Genomic DNA, 27,335 nt, shown 5'->3' with positions numbered 1-27,335 from the left:
ATGATTTTGCTTCAAGAAAGGGTATCATAATGGGAGAGGTGCCGTCAGGCATAAAGGTGCGACTTCGAGCCCCCATACTCCCCGCAAGCTACCAGCCATGGTTCGCTCTCCCGTTTCCGATAAGTTCTGCATACCGGACACGCTAGCCAGCTGGCCTTACCCTCGTATACTCAACCCCCACTATGCCGAGGAGAAAGCGGCGTCCGCTGCCTGGACGAAGGGCTTTGGCGCTTTTGGCCCGAAAGCGCAGGATGCGTTCGATCGTTGCGACTTTAGTATTTATTCATTTTTATTATCCTTCTCTGGTTAAGGTGTCGATTGCGCTGCTAACAGCGACTCAATCCCACTAGATTTGCTCGCCTGTTTGGCCTACCCGATCGCGACTCCAGGTACTTGAGGTTTGTATTGTGATTCTAAAAGGTCGACTCACCACAATGATTTTGACAGAGAGATGCCGCAGCGGCTGCGATCTGATGAACCTGTTCTTTGTGATCGACGAGCATTCAGACACACATGGCGAGGAGACAGTACGCAAGATGAAGGACGTAGTCATGGACGCCATCAGAAATCCCCACAAGCCCCGTCCAAATGACGAGTGGATTGGAGGCGAAATTGCACGACAGTTCGTCGAGACTTTATCTATGCTCAACAATGACTGACTGATTCCTTATTTTATCTATTTCTTTTACTTAGATTCTGGGAACGTGCAATGTGTTATGCTAGTGAGATCTCCCAGCGACGCTTCATCGACACCTTCGATGAATACTTGGAATCCGTCGTAGACCAGGCCGCAGACAGGGACAGTGCAAGGATCCGTGATATCGAGAGCTACATTAACATTCGTCGCAACACTATCGGAGCGAAGCCCTCGTTCGTCATCATGGAGCAAGGCATGGACATCCCGGACAACGTCTTCGAGAACGAGGTGTTTCAGAGACTTCGCATGGCCACGATAGACATGCTTTGCCTTGGAAATGTCAGTATCTATCCCTTAAATTTCATGTGACCCAGCTCTTGACTTTGCTATTTCCTCTAATACTCTTTGTCTTACTAGGACATCGTATCATACAACATTGAACAAGCTCGAGGTGATGACTCCCATAACATCGTGAGAATTGTCATGAACGAGCTCGATACCGATGTCCCTCGCGCTATGGATTGGGTAGCTCAGAGACATACGCAACTCGAGCGCGAGTTCTTCACCGCGCTGAGCGAGCTGCCCACTTGGGGAGAGCCGATCGATGGATGGGTGAAGGAGTATGTCTATGGTCTGGGGAACTGGGTGCGCGCTAACGACCAGTGGAGTTTCGAGAGCCAAAGGTATTTTGGAACCAAGGGCATGGAGATCATGAAGTCAAGGTGGCTTTCGGTTTTGCCCAAGGTCCGCCCTGCTGAGGTCGGTCCACAACTTGTTGACCAATCTCTCTTATGATGATACGTGATACTGTTCAGTGGTAAACATGTCCTTTCCTGACTATGCAATTTTGTCGAGCTGCTGTAATGTGGTCCATTTCCATTGTTGTTAGTCTGTCGCTGAGTTCTCATAACACACATGTTATTTCAAGTCACCGTATCATAGACTGCCTATATACAAAACCGCCAGGAATGCGATCGGATTTTTTTGGCGCAAAATCGATGCGCCCATTTCACAGTGGCTGAAGAGCCCATTGCCCGAACGATCTGCATCACCTGGTCTCATCAATGGCTTCAAACTTCTACACTGTCGGTTGTACAGTTTTCTATTGCTACTCCCGAATCATGACCTTGGGAAAACGTTCGAGGCATGAAGGTCTGTGCCATTAATGGATGGGATAAGACCGGCTTTTCTGATGGCGTGCTACTAAACGACAAGGATGGGCGAGTGGAGACCTGAGCACTCGTGAGAATACGAAGCTCGTTTACGCAGCGATGTCTAGTGTTTTGCACGACTAGGCGCAAACCCGTAGTTTGCGGGTTGAGATCTGACGGGTGTGAATACCCGTCGTATGACTCGCAAAGGGGAGGAATCAACGACATCTGCCAGTGCGGGCATGATAGGGGTGCAGCATTGATTAAGAATAGTCAACCACCGCTCTCCTACGCTGACTACACTAGGACATGAATAGCAATCATATCCCAAGATTTACCACAGAGGGCGGATTCAGGCCACAGATACGTTTTCTGAGAAAGGTTCAGCGTTTAGTAAGGCGCTGTATCGTCCGTAAAGATTACAAATGGCCTTCTGGTCTTTTTGTTGAAGGTGTATCAGACGCACGAGCGGGATTCTTTCCGCCCATCAACTCCAGATACTATCGTTGCTCTGAGACTCCTCTGGCGCGAGCAAAGTTTAATGGAGTAAGATGCTAGTTCTGCCGTCAAGCACGCCACTCAATGCGGAGAGTATTTTGGGACCAATAGCTGCATGAATAAGAGCCTTCCCAGTTTGTTATCTGAGCTCTAGCTTCGAAGCATGATGGAGTATATGCTCTGATTTGCTCCCCAAGACGCAGATTAGTTAGGGAATACACGGCCAGATTCCTTGAACACATTTTACAAGTTTCCGTGCTGTTCGGAAGGAGACATAAGCAACTTATTCATGGACCGAGCGACCACAAACCATCGCATAAAGCTCCACTGAGCTGTTAACTCCCCACCAGCCCGGCAAACCACAAGTAGATCAGAGTACCGGTAGCAGTTCGGGAAAGCTGAATGAGCTCTGAGCGAGGCTCAAACTCGGCCGATGGCTGCTACGTGCTCAAGCCCTTGCAATATGCGGACGAGTTTATCAGCAGGAGAGTGTGTCTATACCACTAGCAGCTGCAGGACACAAGTGAACTATGATTTTGGTAGCATCTGTCACGCAACTGAGGTAGTTCCTGAAGTGAGCTGACCCTCTCCTATCGCATCGTGGCTGGAGGATTCAGGGCTATCTTTCTTTAGCTTCGCAGTCAGCTGTGTCTGGGAGTGTTCAGCTGAGACCAAGCGAGTCGGTGATACATAGACATGCCAGTGGATTGCATAATTGGATACTATCCACTATCGGCGTGAGCAGAGATCCGAGAATATTTGATACCGGTCTTGACACTATTTTGTTTTTCATTACAAATGGGATCAAACTGATGTATAGCGTGAGCGCACACGAGTTGCGGCGCACAAGCAGTTATTCGCCGTATCTTTTAGTCTGACGTGATGTCACTGACCCACATCGCCATACGCTAGAACCGTAGTGTTACTACGACCTTAAGTTCGTTCCCATGCTCGCGTAACGTCCTTCCTAATCAAATTTAAACCTGTCCCCGTTCGAGGTTCGTCGACCTTGGAGGACAGAGGACGGTTACCCTCATTGGGTGGTTTTTTTGTCAAGAAACTTTCAGAGGGAGATATATATTCTGGGGTGGACGGTGGACAGTCCCCCAGGCAAGGTTCGGTTCGTCGACCCTGGTGAACCGAGGACGAGCTCAAGGGCGTAGAACTTCTACAGTAAAAGTAGTAACGTGGATGGTTTGAACTCACCAGCAAGCATATCAGTTGACAGAACCTGTGACCTGGACATCCCAGCTCCGAGGAGGATGTAAATGGAGGGCTACTCGGTGAGGTCCCTTGGACTTGAACTATCTTTGACGCCATCCTGAGATGTCCGGCAATTTGCGATAAGTCAACTCAATCGGGCAAACGTGGACCTTCATCCTCTTTGGGACGTCGTCCAAGCAGCCATAGCCCTGTAGAGTCTACACCCCCTTGCTGTGGTCCACACCCCGTATTCACAACAATGCCTCATGAATCTCGATCCCCATCAGCATTCTATCAATGATTGGTCTGATTGGGAACATTGGAATCCACAGTTTACTGTTCCCCAAGTTGGCCAACAGCTAGTACCGGTACGCACAATACTGCCGTACAGTACTTGCAAGCAATTACTCCTTTTTGTTGAAGTCTGATGCGTACAGGTCGGATACTGCTACTCTTTCGGTCATTACTCATACTTGATGAACCTAGTATCCGAATACCCTAAAATGATTAAGCACATCATGCGGTTGCGTCTATGCATCATTTCTTTCTGGAGTCTACTCAACGCCGCTGAGTATCTTTTATTGCCCCAGAATCCCACTTGTCCTAGTAGCGGCTTGAAGTCTTCCACCTTCGCTATCATGCAATATCTGGACTCTGTGCGCTGGATTCTCGCAACATTTCTACCGCTATTTAGACCCTACTCCATAACAAACCCATCCACATCTGTATCTTTTGCGGCAACTGAGTTCGACGTCATAATTGTAGGCGGAGGGACGGCAGGGCTCGTTGTAGCGAATAGGCTCTCAGCACCGAGATCGCTCGATACGACTCCATTACGCGTTGGAGTCATCGACGCCGGCTGGTCTGCATCGGAAGGCGACCCTCTCATCGACATTCCTTACGGCGCCAACATATTCTTAGGCAATTCATCGGCTTCGACAGTGGGAAACCCGAAGTACGATTGGATGTATCAGACTGTCCCACAGCCTGCATTGGACGGACGCATCATCGGTTACCCACGGTACGCACCTTTAATTGTTTCTTTCATCGACGTGCCATATATATCGCTTTGCTATCCCATAGTGGTAAAGTACTCGGTGGGTCCTCTGCACTGCATGCCATGGCCTGGCAACGCGGTTCCCGGACAGACTATGATGCGTGGGGAGCTTCGTTTGGGAACGGGGACGACTGGACTTTCGACGCTCTACTACCATTTTTCAAACGGTCCGAAAACTGGACGGCTTTGACGTCCGCCACAACTTCCGACACCTTATTAACAAAGCCAGCTGAATATGGGCAGCATGGCCCACTTTCCATCAGTTATAACAGCTACGTCTCCGGGGTTGATGACGCCCTCATGAAGTCCAGCGCCACTATGGGGTATCCGTTCAACGATGCGCCAGATTCTGGCATTATGAACTACCTCCCTCGGGCCGGTATACCCCGTACGCTAGACACTCAATCTGGGAAACGAGCTTATGCGGCAAGTGCCTACCTCAACGAAGAGGTGAAGATGCGGCCGAACCTGGTGATTCTGACAAACGCCACAGCTAGCGCCATTGTATTCGACGATACAGTCGACAGGGCCGGACTCATGGCTCGTGGTGTCCAGTACATCGTAGATGGAAAGACGTATACTGCCACTGCCACTCGTGAAATTATTTTATCTGCAGGTGCGTAGCATATCATGCTTTCTCACAATTGATGGACGACTGACCTCTGTGGACCAGGCTCGCTCAAAACACCTCAGCTGCTTGAGCTCTCTGGCATTGGGAACGCATCGCTTCTGAGAAGTCTTGACATCCCGGTCAAGCTGGATCTACCTGGGATCGGAGAGAACCTCATGGATCATCCCGTCAGTATCTCTGACTTCAAGGTAAAAGATCATGTTGAAACGTTGGGTAAGCTCTACAAATCATGGTATTGCGCGCTTTTTCTGACGCATGTCTTATAGACGGGCTTACCTTCAACGAAACCTACTTGGCGAAGCACAAACAGCTTTAGTAAGCTCCAAACATCCCTTTTTCAATTACTTCTGCTTACTTCTACTTCAGTTATGCCTCTCATACCGGTGCTTTCACGTACACTCCGTCAATCACTGGTGGGTGGCCTTGCAAGGACATCCTAACTAGCGAGAAGTATGCGAGAATGCGCTCGCAGTTAAATAGCGCTCTGTATCGAACGCCATTGACACCGCTTCAACGTGCTCAATACGATGTCATGAAGAAGGTGCTCCTTAGAGATGATGTTCCATGCTTTATGCCCGCTGTGGTGCCGCACGGGGCGATGGCGAGTCTACCACAGCCAAACACCAGCTATATTACCATCATTGGCTTCCAGTTAGTACGTCTGTCATTGCTTCACGATTCGGTAACCAGTCTACTTGCCAACATCTCCTATTATCTAGCACCAGTTCTCAAGAGGTACCGTGGTAAGCCGTTACTTTTTGCGTCTATTTCAATGCGTTTCTGATTCTCTGTTGCGTGTGCGTCCGATTAGCATATTAACAACTCGGACCCAATGTCGCCTCCCTTGATTAATAATGCGTTCCTGTCAATTCCTTGGGGTACGTCGCACGTCCTCTCGAACATAGTAACTATCTGACCACTACTTGAACCGTCGGAGTACAGACCTGGATCTCCAAGTCGAAGGCATGCGCTTCATCCGGAAGTGGGTGAGCGCTGAGCCTGTCGCGAGTCTCATCGACGAACTCGTTACTCCACCTGCAGAATTGGAGGATCCTGACGAGTGGGCTTCCTGGATCAAATCGACTGTCTGGGTAAGTCTTCGTTATTTCGTACTCAAATCTTGATACATACTGACAACCAAATCGACTCATTTAATCGTGATACAAGTCAATGGCACACCCGATGGGTATATTTCTCAGCGATTACATTACATCATAACAAACTCACCTGAAGATTGGCTTCGTCCTTCAGGTACCACTGCAATGGCATCCCGGGAGCTAGGAGGTAAGTCTTTATATTCTATCGACACGAGCATACGATGATTTGATTCCCTTACTACAGGCGTCGTCGACCCCAGGCTCAAGGTATATGGCACGCAGAATGTACGGATCATCGATGCGGGTGTCATCCCGATGACCGTCGGTGCTCCTATCCAGGCGGCGGTCTACGCCCTCGCAGAGAAGGTATGTTGTAAGATTGTGCAACATGCGAATTCTTGCTAATCTCCAATGCTCAGGGTTCGGAGATTATTCGACAGGATTTATTGGGGTTCGAAAAATCTCAAGGGGTAGAACAGATATCAAAGAGAACCGACGAGCTTTAAAGCAATCCAATGTTGATCTGCTTTCTCAGGCCTGACTCCAACCATGGGTGTTCAATGATCATGTCCATGAGTATGCGTGGGTAAATGAAATCGTCTTTAGTGCCCCACAATGCTGTTCAGGATGTCTTGTATTCTACCATCGCGACTCACCTCTCATATATTCAATTCAGACCTCCCTTTCGTTTTTGATGATGTGTGAGCTTATTCCTTTCAGTCAAAGAGAGCGAATAATGCATTATATCTATGCTATGCATATAACCTTGAAGCGTGTTTATGCGTGTCGTGCACCGGTATCAACTGACACTGTAATGTGCCACTTCACTATCTCGACTCGCATCTAGTAATACAGATAGCCTGTGTCTAAAAGTGCCAGCCACCAGTCAAGTCCATCGCGCGATGCGGATCATACTGTGCTCTAACGGCTCGTAGTACCTCCAAATTCTTTCCGTACATCTCCTCTATTGGTGTGCCGATGATAGGGAGGTTGGGGTACAAAGACGCGTCCGCCAGTACCTGTCCCTCGGCCTCTGCATCTGACTTTATCTTCGCAACCGTCTCCTGAAGTGCAAAATGGACCGCCGCATCCTCCTTTTCGTCGAACCACGCAAACGCAATATTGAGCGGGAAGTGCACCACGGAGCGGTCGGCGGGCCAGGCGGAGGGCTTTCCGTGGCTGTAGTAGTCAGGTAAAAAGATCTCGACGACGTAGTCAAAGAAATGCCCGGAGTGGTACTGCTCGAGGTAGCTACCCCAGAACTATATGAGAGATAGCAGTTCGGTTACGATAGGGAGAATGTCAGATAAATCGACCCGAGAGTCAAACAGGAGACCGATACCATGGTCTCGTTGCCGATCGCACTGAGGATGGAGGGCGTCCATCGCTGTATTGGCGCTACGTGTTGTATCCTATCCAGCAACCATATAGTCGCAATATGAGTGATTATAAAGCTGAGATATGATAGTGACACTAGATGCCCTTACCGCCGAGGTGTACGCCGAGGTTGACCAGCTCCGAGAAGAGCAGAGAAATGCATGGAAGAAACATGAACAACCGCGCCCGGAATGGCGAGCATCTCATCAAACAGGTATTGTGGCTGTTGAGGTCCGTTGTAAAACAATATGACGATAGTGGACATCTTGAATCTTCGTGAGCACAGGCTGTGTTCACGTGATCAGCAGAAAAAATCGGGACGTACCTGGCCTTCAGCATACTCGAAGATGATATTCACGGTTGCTTTTGGATCACTGACGGTAGCGGCATACTTTGCGATGACTGTAGTAGCCTGCTGGATGCTTGTTTCTGGGACAATGACTTCGCCGCCCTGAGAACCATGTAACACGATGAAAAAATGGCATTCACTAGTAGCAGTGTTGTGTTCACGTACCCAAATATTGCCTTGAGGGAATACCCTCAGCGTGAACTGAGTGACGATGCCCTGAAATTTGAAGTCATTAACGATGTTCCAGGATTGCAGGAACTAGTAATTTACGAAGTTATTCAAACCACCCTATTTATCCATCAGCACTGGTTCGCTCAAACAAAACTGTTGACAGACATACCTTTAACCCAAAGAAGAGATCGGGATGACTCTCGTCTGATGCGGTGTATACCGTGCCGTTAGGGAGAACGATGTCACAAGCTAACAAAGTGTCGATGGTCAAACCGCGCTCGTTGGTTATCCAAGATAGACCTGTAGATATAGGTATTGAGCAGCTGGGACCGCTCAGGTAAGCGAATATATACCTCCACCAAGGATGAACCCGGCGACCCCGACACCACCTCGGACACGTCCCCCAGCAACAGTATACCCCAGCGGGACGAGCAGATCATAAACATTGTCCCAGGTCAGACCGGCTCCAATCTCTATGGTCTGCAGGTTTGGATTGTATTTCAGACGGTCAAACTGAGACATGGATATATGCACTCCAGGCGTGGATGAAAACCCTGGATTGAGGGAGTGTCCTCCACCGGTAACCTATCAGGCTCATGTTGAGATTCGGGTACAAATCATCGTGTTTTTAGGATTCAACGTACCGCAAAAGGCGTCTTAGTCCAGTGCAGTAATTGGAGCTCCAAATCATTCAGAGCGAGGTTCGAAACACCTGATGTCAGTCATGACGGCACTCACTAGCTTTCCAAGGTCTTGCGTATTTCCAGGCCGTACAGAACAAGTCGCCACCTCTGAGCCTGACTTCGCCCAATGATAGATGTCCTCGTCAAATTCAGTTGACCCTTCGATATCGCATTTTCAGTGAAGGTCAGAATGTTCGAAATAAAGGAATCGAATACCTGGCCAGGCTACAAAGGCTGGAGATGATAATATTTGAGGAAGAACACTGCAAACATGCCTGATGTTGTCAAGCTCGCCGCCTTGACCCTTGTCGCCTCGGGGAGTCGACAATATAACCAGAGCATCCGGAGAGATATTAAATAACAGGCCCAGAATCGCGCTCAGAATAGCAAAGAATATGGAAAGATTATGCATGTTGTGCGGACGAGGACTGGCAGCGCTTGCTGACATCCCATGTTGAGAGAGCGGAGGCCTGGCTTATAACAAGGGCCTTCTCGTGATTATGGCTTTTTGCTGAAGCCAATACCGTGGCAGTGGCCGGCGACTATAAACTCCGCAAGATCTCCGAATGGGGACTGAGCTCGTTAAGGGGTGCCTCTCATGATGTAACTATTCACCACATTAGTCGATACTGTCACCCCGCGGGGCATGATGGGTCCCACACAAATAATTCCCGCTCTCGCGACATACTACTACAATTCGTAGTTCACGCCGAACTCCAATCGCTGATATCGGGGATGCATGGTAAGTACAAAAGCCTCAGCCGCCCGCTCTCTTATAACTCTGCATCAGAACTCGTTACTACTGGCTCCTATCAGAGAACATCATGTCCCTGAAACGCGTTCTAGGCGACAACTCGCTCCTCTCTTTACTTGGCACTACTGCAGTTGTTGTACTTCTTGGCTCTCTTGCTCGTCAGTACCGACGTAGTCCATGGCGTAAACTTCCACCGGGCCCCAAGGGTCTTCCTTTCCTAGGCAACCTCTTTCAACTCGGCAGCAAGCAATGGCTCTCATTCTCCGACATGAGAACTACCTTTGGTACGCATAAGCTTTATATGCATCCCACGATATACACCAACCTGTTTTTCAGGGGATCTCATCTACCTTGATGCGGCTGGTCAACCCATCGTCGTGATTAATTCTCAGAAAGTAGCGGCAGACCTGCTGGATCGCCATTCCTCTAAGACATCTGGAAGACCTCGATTGATAGTCGCAGAGGTTCTCACAGGAGGAAAGGTTCTCGTCTTTCTTTCCTATACAAAATTGTACGTTCCCATGACCTTAAAAGTACCCCCAAGCCTCTGAAATCCCATTTCTCAGATGGAAAAGAATTCGGAAGGCTACCCACGAAGGTTTTAACCGGACTATATCTAAAGGATATCGCCCGGTCCAGCATTTGGAAGCGATGCTGCTCTCCTCTGCTTTGATCTCTCGACCACAGTCGTGGAATGCACATTTTCGCCGCAACGCAGCTTCGTCGCTCATGGCAGTTGTGTACGGGACATCTCCAGTGACTACCGACAACGATTCTTCAGTAACCAGTGTTAACGACCACGTCAGCCGTTTGACCAGGGCCAATCTTCCTGGAGCTCACCTGGTCGAATTTATGCCATGGTTGCGCCATTTTCCCAGCAGGTAAGTCAGAACAATTTACTTCATTCAATGCAGAATAATCAACGCATCCTGCCCAGCATTTCAAAGTGGAAGAGAGTCTCTGAACAATGGTACGAGCATGACTCGAAGATGTTCGAAGACCTTCTTGGCTCAGTTCGTACTCGTATGGTGAATACTATCCTTGCTTCTTCTTCGATACTGCATAGAAACTAAGCATTACTGAAGGCCAAAGGAGACACACGATTAAACTTTTGCGTGCGCCTTTTTGAGGGAGAAGCGCAAAGCGGCTTGTCTGAGTCTGAGAAAGCTTGGACTGCTGGAACTATGTAGTACGTGAGCTCGCCTCGTATCTCCCCAACTCCACTCTCAACTTAACAATTTGTGACTAGCGCCGCCGGAGCGGAGACCACCTCTGCTGTTATGTCCTGGTTCTTGCTCGCCATGACCGCTTTCCGGGATGTCCAACGTCGAGCACAGACAGAGCTCGACACCGTCGTTGGTCGCTCTCGACCTCCGACCTTTGACGATTTCGACCACCTACCTTTTATACGCGCCATTCTCAAGGAAGTGCTTCGATGGCGTCCTGTTGATCCAGTCGGGCTCGCCCATTCTACCACCGAAGACGATTGGTATGGCGGCTTCTTTATTCCGTCCGGGACGATTATCATACCGAATGTATGGCAAATGAACCGCGATCCGAACGTCTACGGAAACGATGCTGCAAAATTCGATCCATCGCGGCACCTCGACGAACAGGGTAATTTGAAGGCTACTTCCGTCTACGCCAAGGATGAAGGACACGTCTCCTACGGTTTTGGTAGAAGGATCTGTGTTGGGAGACACGTCGCCAACAACTCGCTGTTCATCAACATGGCTATGGTTCTATGGGCGATGGACATCAGTGAGGGGACGGGAGGCAACATAGATGCCCTACCTTTAGGAGTCGATGCTTGCGTTGAAGATGGTATCGTTGTGTGAGTAATGTTTCATTGTTATAGATTTCTCATCTCGTCTAATGTTGTCTTCGTAGGCGTCCCGCCTCGTTCAACTGTCACATTCAGCCTCGTTTCGCGCAAGCACCAGTCTTACTGACTCACGCTCTGGAAGGGCTCTTAGTTAATTGATCATGTAAATGATACAATCATTAACATTGCAGTCTTCATGTAGGTGCTTGTGCTTCTACTATGAGTTGAATCTGTGTGAATGAATCTAGGGGGTACCTCCTTCTACTTCAGCGAAAAAACGTTCAGTGCCTTTTTAGTCCCTAAAAACAGTTTCGGATTTGCTGTTTAGTACTTCGAATTCATAGAGGAGTCGCAATCAACAACCAACTAGGCGTGAGCTGCATAGCCGCTTCAAGAGCCGCTATCTACGTGCTACCATATGGCCTCTTTATTCCGTAGAGAGGAATAGAGGTGCTGTCTCTTGTGCGATTATGCACAAATGATGTCCCTTTGCGCAGGTCCATCAGATCGCACTTTTTGTCAAACCGTCTAGGTAAGCCCAATAGCGATCTTAGCTCGCAAATAGTATACTCGGAGGCACTCGTGCTCGAAGGTCCACTTTCTAGAACACAAGATGCTATCTCCATCGGTCCGGACAATTAAACTTATGGTTTCACCGGGTGAGCCGAGGAACAATGTTCAGCTTTCGGGTCTAAATTCCAGGACTTCTGTAAGTGGTTCGCACTCATCTTTTTACCTACTAGTCGTACCAAAGTTCACACTCACGCCATGAGGTGGTCCATTGGTCTTCAATGTCCCGAAGGTCTTCAAGCTGGCGATTAAGTTTGATATTCTTACCATACCTGCCTTTTTGGAGTACCTTATGCCGCCGTCCTTCCTCCGGCTGGGTAGCTCCTGACGCTTGAGTTTAGTGGCGCGCATTGCAGCTGATCCTTGTGTAAAATATCCACCTCACTATCACTTCGAGGCGCGGCGGCCTTCGCTTGGAGACACAAATTGATGTCGATTCAAATAAGGTTTCACGTCACGTCTTTCTGATGCAATACCCGTTTTTCTGAGTTCAGTATACTTCCATCTCGTGAAGGGTCAACCGGTCAAGATCCACTCTGTGCTCCATTCGAAAAGGTACGCATTGCTTTTGATCGATTATGCGATGAGTGCGTGTCGGGATTCTCATTCTCACGACAATAATATCTCTCGGACAGAACCGTCGACTTCCTCCAGCAGGAATGGCCTGCGAGTTCACTATACAAGTACACGTACTCAGCGTGATACAGTCGAAGTAACTACCGCTGCTATAGCAAAATTGCGGTGTAACATCATGATTTCTTCGTCGTCTTCGTCTTTTCAAGCCGGGGTGTTTCTCCTGGTCAGTCTAGCTGCCTATTGTTATGTTCGCTACAGTCGCAGCCCGTGGCGTCAAGTACCTCCTGGCCCAAAAGGAGTCCCTTTACTAGGCAACATTGGAGACCTGGGTGCTCGCCAGTGGAAGAAGTTTAGTGACCTCCGAAGAGAATTTGGTACGCCCATGGTCTACTCTCGATGCACCAAACGCTACATGGATATATTGTTTTCCAGGTGATATAATATATCTAAACATTGTTGGGCAGCCTATCGTTGTTATCAATTCGGCAAAGATAGCGGCGGATCTCCTTGATCGTCGGGCCAGCATATATTCGGACAGACCTCCTAGCTATGTGGCCAGCGAGTTACTTTCAGGTGGCCTTGCGTTGGGCCTCAGTCGTTACAATGACGTGTACGTTGTTATTTTCTCTCTTTCACCTCTCTTCCTTGTGTTCCGGGCGTGGCTCAAGCAGTTGGCGCACTTCAGATGGAGAAAGTTACGCCGTGCGGGCATGGAGGGCCTCAGCAAAAGCTTTGTGGCGAACTACCACTCCAAGCAAACCATCGAAGCAATGTATCTTGCCCATGATATACTGCTAGACCCGTTGCGATGGGATGCTCATTGCCGTCGCTCGGTGGCATCTGTAACAATGTCCATAATTTATGGCAACCGCATTGCATCTGAAACAGATCCCGCCGTGAGGCAAATCAACGATCAAGCAGCGAGAGTGACAAGTGCGGCCTCTCCGGGCGCTCACCTTGTGCAATTCTTTCCTTGGATGCAGAAGATTCCCCGCTCGTGAGTCCACTCTGGAGACATGAACTCATAGTGCTTCCCTTCTGCTGACATATAACATGGACAGACTCGCGGGGTGGAAGCGGACTGCTCAAGACTGGCACGAATATGACTCCTCCGTGTTCCAGAATCTGCTAAACGAGATCGTCATTCGTGAGGTGGCGGCTGTCCGTTCTCTTTTTTATTGGGCATCTACTCACACGATAGTTCAGGCAAATGGGATGTCGCGTCCAAGCTACGCTCTCAGTCTTCTCGAAGGACCCACCTCTAGCAATCTCTCTGGGAGGGAGAAAGCTTGGCTAGCTGGAACGATGTTGTGCGTCCCGTTTTATTCTTCCATTCGTAGTACACTGCTTATTTCTGTCTCACTTTCGTACAAAGCGCCGCAGGGTCTGATACGACGTCTTCCATTCTGGCATGGTGGATTCTCGCGATGATCTCCTATCCACACACTCAGCAGCGTGCCCAGGAGGAACTCGACACCGTTGTCGGCCGCTCCCGTCTACCCTCATTTAGCGACTTCGGAGCCTTGCCCTACATCCGCTGCATGGTGACTGAATCGTTGCGATGGAGCTCTGCCTTTCCGATGGGCGCCCCTCACAGATGCATGCAGGATGACTGGTACGACGGGTACTTCATCCCAAAAGGAACCATGTTACTACCGAACGTCTGGGAGATGAACCACAATCCGGAGGTTTATGGTGCTGATGCAGCGCACTTCAATCCGGCCAGGTTTTTGGAGCATGGTACGGAGGCTAACGAAAAAAAAAGCGACACTCATTGGTCTTTCGGGTTCGGGAGAAGAGTTTGTATGGGAAGACATGCGGCCGAGAATACTCTATTCATCTTCATTGCCGTGGTATTGTGGTCGTCGACTATCGGACCCGCGGCCGATGATGAGGGCAAGGTCACCGTGCCCAGCCGTGAGGATGTAGACGAAGAGGGCTTGATCATGTATGTCTTCTCGTATTTCTTCCTCGACGTTCATAGGACTAAAGTACGGTATACCAGTCGTCCCAAACCGTTCAGATGCACTTTCCAGCCCAGATTCTCCGATGCCACAGCGATTCTTGACCAGGCTATCGAGGATGTAGGCTACTGAAGTGGTAAGACACGATGGCCCATATTTTTCACCTGTCGCTCTTTAACCATGCTTACCGTATTTTGGCTCAGATCTGATTAAACCACTTGCTGGCTTTGTGACGAGGACTGTGGCGGTGGCATGCTGAGCAAACTGATTTATAGTTCTCGCTAAGTGGTGTTCTGGGACATTGGCGATGCCCGAATCTTTGGTTGTTCAATCATACTACATGTCCAAGTTTTGTTTTGGATGAGCGAAGGTGGTCAATGACACTGTTACTTAGTCTGAAGGTTTCTCGTACTGTTGAGTTCGGTCGCACCAGAGTACTTGGCAGGAATCAAGTATTACTAGTATGTTGAAGCTATTTTTCTCCGTGAGACTCTATACTCAGGTCATCTGTGAAAAGAATTCTGGCATTGAATCCTTTGCATCGTCATATTCAGCGAATGCGGCAGTAAGTAGCTGTACATACACCTGCCTCCTCGACGTCGAGTAAGCGTGTGTCTATCATACGATAACATCCAGAGCAGTTGCAGGATTCCAATCCGAATATTCGTAGTTATCCAACTCGTCCCTTTCGCCTACTACACCTTTACCTAAGGCCCAAGCCAGGCGAATGTGGCTTAAAACGTCCCCTACGTTCTTTTCGACCGCCTCTCTAAGAGCATATACGGGAAGATAGTTGACTGCGAGCGAGTTTCCCATGCGTTCTTGATATCCGTTGACGATACTTTGCAGCGACTGTACGAAGTAACGAAAAAATGATAAGCCAACGTTAAGAAGGTGAGGACAAGTATTGCGTACAGTACGTTCACCTTCCACGCGGAACTCCCTGTTGATCAACTTCGACGGAGGAAGAGTAGTCAGGACGTGCGCTACAAATCGTGCGACATCGCCACGAGATGTGAACGAGATGAGTGCTCTCCCATCTCCGGGAATAATGACGCTCCCCGTGCGCAACATCAAGCCTGCATAAGGCCTTCAACAGGTTGAGCAGGTGCATTAAACTTCATGCAAAAACGAACTGAAGGCTGGAGAACAGAACCCAGACACTCACGACTCGTTGAAGAGCATGTCCGAGATCACGCCGGTATAGAATACGGTGGTACCGACGCTCCCGAGGACTGCTCTGAACTCCGAATCAGTGGGGATCCCAGTGCGTCCAGGGAGACCATATTGTGACGGGACAAATAACGTGACACCAGCAGGCTCGCAGGCAGAAGCCAGATTAATCTGTTCGGTAAATATTGCGGCGTATCCAAGCGTGGAGACGACGACGTCTACATTGGCTAACGCAGACTGGAGGGAAGGAACTGAGGCATAATCAACGACCACAACTCTTGGAGCTGCTTCTGTAGCCGTTGTCGCCGTACTGTTCTTGTCGGACCCCTACAGAAACATCTCCGGTTAGCAATGGCATGCATAATTCATAAAAATTTAGAACGAAATGTCGATGATGTCTCACCTTCGTCTCACGGGTCAAAATGACTATGTCGTCGACTTGGCCAGCAAGCTTCTGATTCATAAGCTCATTAACAATGGCTTTTCCAACATTCCCAGCCCCCGCAACTGCGAATCTTCTGTAAGTGGTCATGGCGATAATAGTGGGGCGAACGAAGAGCTTGGGTGAGGGTCCCCGGTTTTCTGGCAGTTAAGCAGCCATTTGGCACACTCTGTCATCGTATGTTCCCTGGAAGTATGTTGACATCCGATATCATTCCGCGGCGTAGATGATTGTTCAGCCATCCCGGGGAGTGAAGTGGGTCTTGATTTCTCCATTTGTTAATGCTCGTGCAAGAGGTCGCACTTCAAACCACGGTATCTATAAAAGCAACATAAGGCTACGCCTCGCCATTTACCGCCAAAAGCAGCCAAGGACCATGATATCTCAACCCATGCTATAATCATGTAACCAGGTGGACTGGTCCTTGATCCATTGGAGATGTGATCGGAACTCAAGGCGAAACCCTACACTTTGGTTCACAAGGCTCGGGCAAGATATCAGCCCTTTAAAGAATTCAGATGGTTTGCAGACCACACACACAAACGAGTTATAGGCTGAGAGAAAATCTCAACTACTCACGACCTTATCAACATGCCGTACGGTTGTGTCTAGACGCGGAGAATTCTAGTGGGATGGAGAAAATGCCATCGTGAGGGTACTCGGGATCGGAACGTAACGTTGACTTTGGACGCAAGCTAAGCCGGAAGCAGGATTATCGTTATGAATCGCATGCATTCATACACGGTTCTATAATTCTTCATTAGACCGAGATGGATGCAGTTTACCCTCTTCAACGCCATCACCAGCGTTCTCCGCAGGGATCGTCTCCTGGACGGCAAGTCTCGCCGCTTTGATGATATCTGCACCTCGCTCAGCCACGATATAAACGGGACCCATGGGGTGAGCTGCTATCTGAAAAGGCTGTCGAAGGGAGAATGTCTCAATGAGAGTAGGTATTCGAACTCGCAGTTTAGGGATGTACATACAAAAATACATGCATCAACGACGCGCAAGCCGTGCGTCCCTACCACAGTTAGGTCAGGATTGAGCACACCGTTGCCCGATCCCCAACCGGACATTCTCGCTGTGCCGACAGCATGATGTATTGTGCCTGTGTTTGCGCGGATATAATCTTCTAACTCGCTCTCAGAAGAGACGTCGGCCAGCCCTTGAGCCACAGCAAGGATGACAGTCAGTATCATGTTTGGTTGCGCCAACTGGTGAGTTGAGTGAAATGTGCGGGCGCACCACCAAAAGGTCTATGAACAAAGCTGGAGAGGGAAGGAGCCTCGAGAAACTCCTGGGAGGCTCGCACGGCCTCTTTCATGCATTGTATGTCAAAGTCGGAGTCGAGTAAGTTCAAGTCGATAGCGGGCTGCAACCACGGATCGGAAGAGACGATAGAGACAGAACCACCTTTGTTTAGCATTAGCCTTTTTATTCATTGTTTACACAGATGGGTCACTTACGCGATGCAGGTGATGCTACAATATTCGAGATTGTGAGGAAGCCTTGATTGCTGCTATGCTTGAGTTCGGCCGTGACGAATGTCGGCTAAACAAAGGTGAGATCTAATTCTACACCAGGCAAGGAGCGCAGCGGTTGACTCACGGTGAAGATCATCGCAAAATGAGGGCTCCTCGATCCAGCGCTCTGGTCCAAAGAAGAGTTGAGTGCAGAGGAGCGTAGCCAACCTGTCATGCTGGAGAACGAAAGACCCATAATTCCCTTTCTTGTCCGATGCCATTCGTCTAGCGCTTGTATTTGGAATGTATCGTTGTGGATAAACTGGTCTAAATCATTGCCTTCGTTCACAAGATATGGCTGTGTAAACAAAGGATGGTCTTGCAGATTTTTACCAACATGTTGGAGAGGAACGATGGGACGAATGTTCGCAGCTTTGAGTTGCGTAGCGTCGCCGATACCCGAGAGTTGCAATAGGTGCGGGGTAGATATTGCACCGCAACTGACGATAACCTCTAGTCGAGCGGTCAGGCTATACGTCGAAGCTGAAAAATTGTGAGATACTGGACTTTTGGGTAGAGATTCACACAATCTAGAGCTTACCATTGCGCTCCCTAGCAAACTGCACTGTACGAAACGAAGGAATATTGGCGATGTGCGCCGATGGTACAATCCGGAGAACTTGGGAGTTGAGTAAGATGTCGAGGTTATTGCCGCGAGCGAGAGCAGGTCGAATATATGAAGTAGTGACGCTTTCTCTGGTCCCATTCCTGATTGTCGCTTGGTTGAAGCCTAGCGTAACATTCAGTCGAGACAGCTGGAAAAAACAGCTGAAAAAGCTTCACATACCAACCCCGATGGGATTTCCATTATTCATATCGGTGTTAAAAGGAAACCGATCAGACAGTTCCTGCGTGGCTTTCCTTATAAGATCGTCAACACTTAGCGGATGATTTGGGAGGGAAATCGACAATGGGCCGCTCAAACCATGCGCAGACGGGAGGATTTGACCAGTAGTATCGTGCCCGTCTGTGGGAACGGTGAGAGCCTCAAGCTGTAGAAAGTCTCAGAGATTGTACCACCCGTGAGGATATACATTTGATCAGACGTACTTTACGCATATATGGTTCCAACTTGCTCCAGCTCCAGCCACTGTCGCCAGTTACTGCTGCCAGTCGATCATAGTCGTCGGCGGAACCACGGGTATAAGTCATGAGATCTTTTTTCCAGAGAAGAATTCCTTAGCTCTGGAATCGATCCGGTAATACGTATACTGGTGATAACTTACTGAGGGTCGTCGAGCCCCCGAGTACCTTCCCACGAACATAGTGCATACTCTTGTTATGGAGTCCCCTCTGCCTCGTGGTAGTGAAGTTCCAGTCGATGACGGAGTTACGAAGAGAGATTCCCATTAGAGGAACGGGGATTCTCTGCGAGATAGGATTTTCCGTGACATCGTCGCCTCCAGCTATCATATCGGCGGTGTTTCTGATGCATACCAGACTGCGAAGTAGTTACTTGAGCACGCACCTTCAACCACTAAAACATTGATCGATGAATCTTCGGCCAAGCGACTGGCAACAACTCCTCCAGCATTCCCGGCTATGTTCCATGGTTAGGGAGGTAATCTCAGAGGGGGAGACAATACTGACCGCCGACAATAATGTAATCATATACTTTCTCCTTGGGTAGCTGCGATGGATCGTATAAGATAGCGGCTAGACTCTGCAGCCCATTGAGAATCAGCAACGAAAATGCAACACGAAGAATTGGATAGAAAACTTTGTGATACATGACAGAGTATGAGAAGAGATGTTAGAGAAAGCAGTCCTGGTCTGAAAGCAGTAGAGTCACAATATAGCCCAAGCGAGTAATGGACCTGTCTCAAAATCCTCTTAACGGATCGCTAATCCGTGGATGGGGTTACAAAGTCTTCCAGATCAGATGAACCACAAGTGACCATGAGAATGGTCCAAGTGAATTGGCAAGCGGTCTCGTCTCGGTATGGCATGACACGGACGGCCGTAGGTGGGTCCATAGAGTGCGAATATGTCACTTACTAGGCATTGAGCGAGCTTGGAGCCTTGATCGGCGTATTGAGAGCAGTGATCGCTGCTTTGAGCTTGTCTAAATTACGATGCAGGTCCGCCGGTGCACGGGGAAGAGGTTCTAACGCTAGGATACAACGCAGGCGGTGCTCGGTGGATATCAACCTCCGAATGCAACCTCAGCTCAGTTCCAGGTTGCCTTGGACAATATAAGGGGATACGCACAAATAGTTGAGCGAGTGTCTTCCATAAGCTTTCCAGCACGACGGTATGACAAGAATGGCATGATAGCAGCGAAGGAACCCGTGGACGACGCGGGATCCTGGCACCACAAAGCCACCAATCTTGATAACGATAGGCTAGAATGATGCAAGACGCTATGAGATGTCTTAGCATGTTGGGCTGGTGGGGATTGAATGGGGAGAAGTAGGGGTGTGGCGAGATTGTGTGGCGCTCGGGAAGAAGCAAGGAAACAAGGAAACAAGTTTGATAGGCCGACTACGCTACAAACATAGCTCAGGTACAGGACCTTGCCGGGCCGGACGGATAAAGTAAGAGCAGCACAAGAAACCAATTCGAGTCACGTATGTATGGTAAGTACATTCGAAACAAGGATGACCGAAACAAATTCAGGGTGTAAAGGATTGTAAACGGAGGCGTAAGCAGGCCGCAGGCAGAGATCCGGCAGTTCCCTTAGTGGGACCGACGCCGGTACGGTGTGATATACCTATGTAGTACTTACCTGCCTCTCGCATCCTGTTCGGGACTCCTCGGCGTCACTGGCACTGTGGTGCTCTCGGCTTTGCATCTTCGCTCTACTTTTACGTGCCCTCAGTCATGGTTCATTCTGTCCGGTTCTCATGCGTATGGTCGAACAGTGATGGCATAGCAGCACAGCAAGTGAGCTAGTCATGGCCAGGTCTTAGCGTGGTACTAGACTTGGTTAGAGATTATCAAGAGCCCGAGACAACTGCAGCCTTTACCCGCCCACGCGCATCCAAGGGCTCTTCCCAGTAGGTTATTCAACTTATTCAGAGCCAAAAACGCACAAGTCTGGTGGCTTTACACAATGACCTGTTCTCAAGATGATAATGCATTTTAGACCTTAACCGCACTGCTCGTAATAGCTAATTTCAATGGACTGATGTTGCCCCTAAATCCTTCATGATTATAGAGGCAGCCTGACAGGCTTATACTCAGTCGAGCACGGCAGTATGATGGCGTGAAATTTACGCACATTCTCCGCAACCGCGTATACAGTTGGCTGCAAAGGTGCCCCGATAGTCAACGGTATGACGCTCGCGTCGACGACACGGACGTTCGCCAGACCGTATATCTTGAGGTCGGAACCAACAACGCCTGTATGCAAAACGTCCTTAGCAGAGCCGATACGTAGAGACAGAATACGTGTATAGTACAGACCACCCATTGCTTTTGGGGCCATAGGCATAGTACCTGTTTGTGGATGTCTTAGTCTCGGCAAGAAATTAGCACCAAAAAGCGAAGTGAGTACCGATGGGATGAGCGATAGACTATGTTTAGAATTAATAATCGAGCTTGAAAATATATACACATGAGAACGTACCCCGAGAGTGCTGAGAACAAAGCTCCGCCACTTGTCGTCAGTATCAACATTTGCCGGGGGAGTCACTGCGTCCGCGATGTAGCTAGCGGCGGGTTCCGTGTTGACCCATCGTCTGATGAACTGGGCTGCTGCTACTTGAACGTCCAGGTCTTGAGAATGATTGAGAAATCAATTAATGATATAAGAGAGAGAGAATCGTCAGCGTACCCCATGTAAAAGACAGGAATTTTGGATCGATTTGGGGAGGAACGCTAGAATTCGAAGTGCTGATATGCTGGATGAAATGACTGAGTCCAAGCGATCGGGAAGCGGAATGAGATCGCTGGACCTACAACAGAACCACGAGAAAATTCGTGCTGTTGCAAATTTTAGCTTTCATGTATACGTCCTGAAAATGTTGGACGTACCATTTGGAATACGGCGACAGTGATGTAGTTCTCGTCGTCTATAGGGATACTTGCCGCTCCGCCCCTGGGAAGAGCAATGGGAGTCACCCAGCCGACCTCGCCACTATCCAACATGTCCTTCAGCTTCGCATACTGAGCAAGCTGCAATGGCGTGAGATCTAGCGCTGCCAATTCCGCATCCAGCGAAGCGCGCATCCGTGCATACTGGTCCTCAGAGACGATATCTTTGACGGGCCAGGATCCAGTGACTCTGGTTGCATAGGTGAACGCTCCTTGCCCAGTACTGTTGCTGTGAATACTTATTTAGAAGCAGCCAGAGTTGAAATAAGGAGATCACACACTAAAGCGCTTGCTGCTCCTGCAGGTACGTTTGGTTCGTTCTTAACCAATCTACATCTGCCATGTTAGCATATACGCATTGGAAGATGTCAGCGCAGAAACTCACCAAGGCTAAACACTCCATCTTTAATCGTATAGTCCGTGGAAGTAAGAATGTGATCCATCAGGTTTTCCCCGACTTGAGGAAGGTTTAGAACTACTGGAATGCCAAGTGATTCCAGCAGTGTGGCGTTGCCCACTCCGGATAGTTCTAGCACCTGCGGCGACTTAAGAGTACCTGGGGAAATCGTCAGCAATTATTGAGAAGCATATCTGAGGCGTTTCACGTACCTGCGCATACAATGACCTCCTGTGTTGCATTCGCAACATATGTTTGGCCTCCAGCAACGAACTCGACCCCCGTTGCTCTCGCAGAATCGTTATTCACCACATCATCCCATATAATCCTGCTGACTGTGGCGTGCATGAGCACAGAAAGGTTCGGCCTCACGCGAATGTCAGCGCTATAGTACCCCGGTGCAGCGTAGCTGCGCTTTCCAGAGCTGATATCGACAGAGTTAGGAATGCCAGCGAGCGGGATGAACGAACTGTTACCACCGTCGGGGTTTGGATTCAGGGGAAAGCCCATATTGACACTTGCTTGGGCGAATGCACGATCAATCTCGGTGACAAAGTTATCGTAGCGGACGTCGATGGGGCCACCCTCTCCGTGAGCTGCTGCGAGTGCCGACAGTTGGCTTGCCGTAGTGTTAGGAGCGAGTGCATCACTTCCCGTGGCCGGGAAGGTCCAGTTTTCACTGCGCTTGAAGAAGGTCTCCAGCGCATCAAAGCTCCACCGTGGCCCGTTCTCGAAAGTTGTGCTCCACGAGTCGTATTCCTCGCGGGCGCCCCTCTGCCACGCCAGATTATTAATCGCTGATGAGCCGCCCAATACTTTCCCGCTGATTTAAATGCTCAGATCACGGCATTTTAGATACATAGGTCTTCACAACAACTCACCGCGGGTATGGGATTACTGTGCCATTTAGCAGCCCATCCTGGGGGATGCTGGAGAACGCCCAGTCGTACGCCGGATTCCCAATGGCCGAAGCGGATGGATCATTGATCAGGTAGCCAGGAGAGTACGGGACATCGATAAGAGGATCTCCGGTAGTGTTGTAGTGGCCTGCATCCACTACTCCAACGCGCAGAGACGTCGCAGAGAGCCTGTTGGCTAGAACTAAACCTGCAGTCCCTCCTCCCACGATAATGACATCGAAAGACGTGGACGAAAATGAGGCTGGATCAACCGAGTCCAACTGAGCGAGAGCGGAGAATGAGGAGGGTGCAATGAGCACCACAGTGGGCAGAAGCAGTTGTTTGCGAAAATGCATGGCTACGCTGTAAAGGCGTCTTTTCGACTATGTCTGTGATATATGTCCTGGCGAATCAAATGGCGGCTCGTGGGAAGAGGAACAATCGTGTGCATCAATGGCAACTATAGGTCCGGATAAACCCGTTTAAAATGGGCTGTTTCAGAACGACAGGCGCCCCGTAAGATTGATCAAAGTGCGCCAAATAAGACCATGGATGGGGAAGCATACTCCTGACCCCATACAGAGCAGCTTGCTACAGCCTTCGCAGCACGAAAAAAAGGCATTGCACCCCCTTGATGGGTAGTTTTCTGGCCAAAAGAGGACACCATCTCGAAAGCGCAGAGTCAGTGGCGTTGTTTGGCACGCGTGAAAATTCAGAGGGGTTTTGTAAGCCGCTGTACCAACTGCTGCCGACTTTCCAGTACATCTGTCTGAGACCTTCCTCATGTGCAAGCGGTGTCTTATCGAGCGGGATGCTCATTATGCCGTGAAGCATGCCGCATACACAGGACGCCGCCACATATATTGATCACAGTGCCTGAGTCCGTCCTATCGTTTCGTTCCAACCTGCTGTCCGTACTCTGCCTTCAAACGGCTCTGGAGTACATTCTCCGATTATAAACCCAAGACCAAGGATATCTAGACGATGTATCACAGCGTTTTTTGATTGAAAATAAATCCAAGACATTTCCATTATCTCGGGAGGATACCGAAGCGACTGAGACAAGAGCTGAGTCCATCATGCTAGCTTTCCGTAAGAATTTCTGCTGAGCTGTCAACTCCACGTCGGCCCTGCAGAACACAAATAGAGTACAATATCGGTCGCAGCTGTGCAAAGTAGCTCCGGTGCGAACCGAGCTGCCAGTGAACCTCAAGTCCTGCTAGCAGTAACCTATACGTACCCTTCCGAGGTGCGGACGAGTCCACTCACCTAAACGTGCGCCCGTACCGCGCTTGCGTGATGGATAGCCACGGGCCAACATCCCTCTTCTCATATTCTCCCAATCAGTCCCATAACACAGACAGTGGTTGCCCTGAGATCAGTGTCATGGGAAGCGAAGTATGTCCGTTGACTTCGGTATATCCAAGATTGAGATGCGAGCATGCTGACGTGAGAAAACACGGTTGGTCACAAGACGGTTTGCAATGAGTGTGAGTGAGGGGATGAGGAGAGGTCGAGGTTGTACTGGGCAAAGGACGCAGTACACAAACGGCCAGAGCTCGCGGGCGATTGACCAACTATGTGCAAAGCGCCCATGATAAATGCACGTGCTGCATTTGCATAGCGCCGGCGAGAGCCGGGGGCGCCGAGCGTGGCGGCAGTGGTCAACTATCCACGAGAGGGGGTTGTGTAGAACTTGAACTACATCTGCATAACACCGTCAGTTCCGACTTCGCTGTGAGCAAGTTCGAAGTGGATCAAAGCGAGTAGAGAAAACAATTTTCTTCGTGAGATCCTGCCAGACACACACGAGACCAAGAATACAAGCGGTTAACTTTGCCAAATAAAACTTGAAACAATAATGAAGGCTTAGCAAAGGCTGCAACTTGTCAAAATATGCAGTACTACAGTACTAGATATTGAGAACCAACTGCGACACATGTTGAATGTGCGATACGTATGTAACAGACGTAAGGTCATAACAATGCACTCTCCAAACGTGCCTATTCCGGGCGATAGATCAAAGCACAAAGCGGGCCACGCTTCACACTCTCTAACTTCCAACCCGTCCCTTCAGCAACCTTAATCCACTGACCAATTGTCCTCTCCTGAGCATTGCAGGAGTTCATCATCTATGGAGTATTATGTGTCATCGCACAAGTCATGCATCATAGATAGGAAAACATTACCCTCATGTCGGCGAAATATATGTGAGAGGATGCAGGCCCCAGCGAAGGAAGAAGGGGGTATGGGACGGGTGGGGACTCGCTCCCGGGAACATTCTTGATACTGTCATTGTCGGGTACAGTGCACGTATACGGAACAATCCATTCGAGCAAGATCACCCTCGTCGAAGGGCCAGCGGCTTGGCGAAGATGCTGCAAAATGCGTCGAGAGGGCACATCTGGCCAATCATGCAGCACAAACCGCAACAGGAAGACACGTGGCTCGTGGATTGGTTGAGGTTGGAAAAAGTCATGAGCTATAGCAATTAATTAGACGACAAATTTGACTTCGTTATGAAAACTGCTCACCCTCAAGCCGGACCAGTCCCTCTTTCAAGGCCAACGGATGCTCGGATTCCCAGAACTGTGCGAGGAGGGTGTTTTGGTTACCTACATTATAGAAAACATACGAACGGGAAGCATACCTTGAGACCCTGCTCGACGACGGGTGCACGGTCCTGTACCACATACTTAAGGTGAGGAAAAGCACGCGCCAACGGCAATGTGCAACTACCGATACCGCCGCCAACATCCACGACGACCTCGTTTTTCTCCAGTGAACCCCAGTCGAACGCTGGCGGACATAGTCAGTCGTGGCATTTTGGAGTGATACAGGTGGAAGCTCACCAGTTGTGACGACGTCCTTCGGGAACAAGAAGGTGCTAACGTTCATGGCGGCACCGAAGTTCTTGAGAAGTCTTTCATTGCCGGGACGTTCGATGTAGTCAAACCAATCACTCGGTTCGCCTACGCCACGAGAGAAGGGGGTTATCTTCGGATCAGTGGAGTAGGACGAGGCGGGGTCAAGTAGATATGACACTAATTCGACAGAGCCCCGAGACAGAGGATCGCATGCACTGACAATGGACTCAATGAAGAAACCAAGGAAAAGAAGGGTGTGATAGGCTTACGCATGAGACACGAAGGCTGCCATAGTTCCATCAGCGATATTCTCGAATTTATCAAGCGGACTGCAACATAGGGCATAGCTCGTCAGTCGAAGGAGATTCGCACACAGTCCGTAACGCACCGAGACCTGATCGCTTCATGAGGCTTGCCGGTGTCAAGCATAGCCGATATTCTGTTGTTGGCAAAAACATTGGGCCTGACTTCCTTGAAGATATGGCGTGCACACAAAAACCGTAGACAGCGACCTGTGAGATGTGTCAGCATCTTCGTTGGGTAACAGCAAGCAGCGCATGTACCTAGCTTGTCTTTGTCGACATCTATAAATTTACCGAAGTCGTCAATGTGAAGGCCCTATAGAGCGCATTTGACCACTTCAGATGAGCCCTGTGTTCACATCGTGGTATCCGGTGAGATCACAGATGGCCCACCTCTGGTTCAGATTCTCTAAGAAGCTCCGCAATTCCGGTCTCTACAGCGATCCTGAGGGCAGGAGTGACATGCATCTTTGATATATCAACAAACTCAGCAAGCATCCATAAACAGATAGATGAAGCAGCGTACTGCGTAAACCGTGTCCATGATAACATCCGACGGTTTGCGCAGCCTAGAGACGAAAAGAACTATGAGTGGTGAATGTAGTCACTGTGTAGAAGATACATTACATCTCGATGAGTTGAGCAGCAGCCGCAAGAACGATATTGATGGTTTCCGCGAGTTGGCGATCATCCTCGATGGCAGAGGGGCCCTTCGGGTCGTCGAGCGTGGGGAATGTTCGACCACGATCTGAGTACGTTTGGATGATGGTCTCAGTGCCTTTAGATACCAAAGAGGAGAGCGCAGCAAGCTCGTTGGCCATGTTACACTTGAATAGGGTTGTTGCCCAGCCAGAGATATTTTGAACACGGGAGCAGACTCAAAACCAAAAATCGTTCATGCTGGCCTATAAGTCAGTCGCTCGTCCCTCGATCACTTCCCAGTGGTGCACATGAGTCAGCCTGAGACTAAACCGATATTTTCTGACTTGTGTGGACCTGCATCAAAGTAGCAGTCTACTGTTCCTCAGCCTTGTGGGAGCCCAATAGTGAGCGTCCTTGAGCTTGAACCCAGGAGGGGTGAAAGGACTTGGACGGAAAGATCCTTCGAGAAGGCGTAAACTCCGTTGCACTCGCAGCGGGCCGCCGGC

The 27,335-nt window shown here is 49.5% G+C and overlaps 7 protein-coding genes across 7 annotated transcripts; 3 read left to right on the top strand and 4 right to left on the bottom strand.

The window, feature by feature from the left end:
• Positions 1–97: 97 nt before the first annotated feature.
• On the top strand, positions 98–1,432 carry STEHIDRAFT_64702 (terpenoid synthase; the record flags this gene model as incomplete). The annotated part of the gene is made up of 4 exons (XM_007308256.1): positions 98–275; positions 448–622; positions 694–976; positions 1,055–1,432. The coding sequence occupies 4 exons, from the start codon at positions 98–100 to the stop codon at positions 1,430–1,432; spliced, it is 1,014 nt and encodes a 337-aa protein (XP_007308318.1).
• A 2,323-nt stretch (positions 1,433–3,755) lies between these two features.
• STEHIDRAFT_114180 (uncharacterized protein) lies at positions 3,756–6,780 on the top strand (the record flags this gene model as incomplete). The annotated part of the gene is made up of 13 exons (XM_007308319.1): positions 3,756–3,857; positions 3,927–4,510; positions 4,573–5,162; positions 5,220–5,390; positions 5,444–5,492; positions 5,544–5,832; positions 5,897–5,920; positions 5,989–6,055; positions 6,120–6,268; positions 6,345–6,363; positions 6,429–6,461; positions 6,519–6,640; positions 6,694–6,780. 13 exons carry the CDS (start codon positions 3,756–3,758, stop codon positions 6,778–6,780), a joined length of 2,286 nt encoding a protein of 761 aa, XP_007308381.1.
• Positions 6,781–7,140: 360 nt separating this feature from the next.
• On the bottom strand, positions 7,141–9,020 carry STEHIDRAFT_64813 (FAD-binding domain-containing protein; the record flags this gene model as incomplete). The annotated part of the gene is made up of 9 exons (XM_007308266.1): positions 7,141–7,536; positions 7,617–7,686; positions 7,762–7,916; positions 7,977–8,102; positions 8,166–8,216; positions 8,341–8,471; positions 8,525–8,756; positions 8,816–8,851; positions 8,910–9,020. Coding segments are annotated over 9 exons (1,308 nt in total), but the record flags the coding sequence as incomplete, so codon positions are not given.
• A 658-nt stretch (positions 9,021–9,678) lies between these two features.
• STEHIDRAFT_65055 (cytochrome P450) lies at positions 9,679–14,675 on the top strand (the record flags this gene model as incomplete). Its single annotated transcript, XM_007308287.1, has 6 exons — positions 9,679–9,892; positions 13,012–13,189; positions 13,265–13,576; positions 13,641–13,731; positions 13,786–13,889; positions 13,955–14,675. The coding sequence occupies 6 exons, from the start codon at positions 9,679–9,681 to the stop codon at positions 14,673–14,675; spliced, it is 1,620 nt and encodes a 539-aa protein (XP_007308349.1).
• Positions 14,676–15,161: 486 nt separating this feature from the next.
• STEHIDRAFT_133901 (NAD-P-binding protein) lies at positions 15,162–16,248 on the bottom strand (the record flags this gene model as incomplete). Its single annotated transcript, XM_007308318.1, has 4 exons — positions 15,162–15,395; positions 15,459–15,633; positions 15,712–16,043; positions 16,120–16,248. The coding sequence occupies 4 exons, from the start codon at positions 16,246–16,248 to the stop codon at positions 15,162–15,164; spliced, it is 870 nt and encodes a 289-aa protein (XP_007308380.1).
• A 657-nt stretch (positions 16,249–16,905) lies between these two features.
• On the bottom strand, positions 16,906–23,374 carry STEHIDRAFT_160778 (uncharacterized protein; the record flags this gene model as incomplete). Its single annotated transcript, XM_007308317.1, has 21 exons — positions 16,906–17,079; positions 17,145–17,326; positions 17,407–17,574; positions 17,628–17,712; positions 17,770–18,167; positions 18,226–18,414; positions 18,472–18,676; positions 18,735–18,841; positions 18,911–19,090; positions 19,153–19,224; positions 19,275–19,347; positions 20,908–21,125; positions 21,184–21,202; positions 21,256–21,404; positions 21,463–21,529; positions 21,588–21,611; positions 21,663–21,951; positions 22,004–22,052; positions 22,108–22,278; positions 22,332–22,942; positions 23,001–23,374. 21 exons carry the CDS (start codon positions 23,372–23,374, stop codon positions 16,906–16,908), a joined length of 3,804 nt encoding a protein of 1,267 aa, XP_007308379.1.
• Positions 23,375–25,021: 1,647 nt separating this feature from the next.
• Positions 25,022–27,008, bottom strand: STEHIDRAFT_160777 (S-adenosyl-L-methionine-dependent methyltransferase; the record flags this gene model as incomplete). The annotated part of the gene is made up of 11 exons (XM_007308316.1): positions 25,022–25,150; positions 25,208–25,500; positions 25,553–25,607; positions 25,669–25,817; positions 25,871–26,100; positions 26,155–26,214; positions 26,274–26,397; positions 26,449–26,503; positions 26,581–26,655; positions 26,714–26,756; positions 26,815–27,008. 11 exons carry the CDS (start codon positions 27,006–27,008, stop codon positions 25,022–25,024), a joined length of 1,407 nt encoding a protein of 468 aa, XP_007308378.1.
• Positions 27,009–27,335: the final 327 nt, after the last annotated feature.

Source organism: Stereum hirsutum, assembly GCF_000264905.1.
Source record: "Stereum hirsutum FP-91666 SS1 unplaced genomic scaffold STEHIscaffold_15, whole genome shotgun sequence".
NCBI classification, from domain to species: Eukaryota; Fungi; Basidiomycota; class Agaricomycetes; order Russulales; family Stereaceae; genus Stereum; species Stereum hirsutum.
This window is presented reverse-complemented; position numbering and strand designations above follow the sequence as displayed.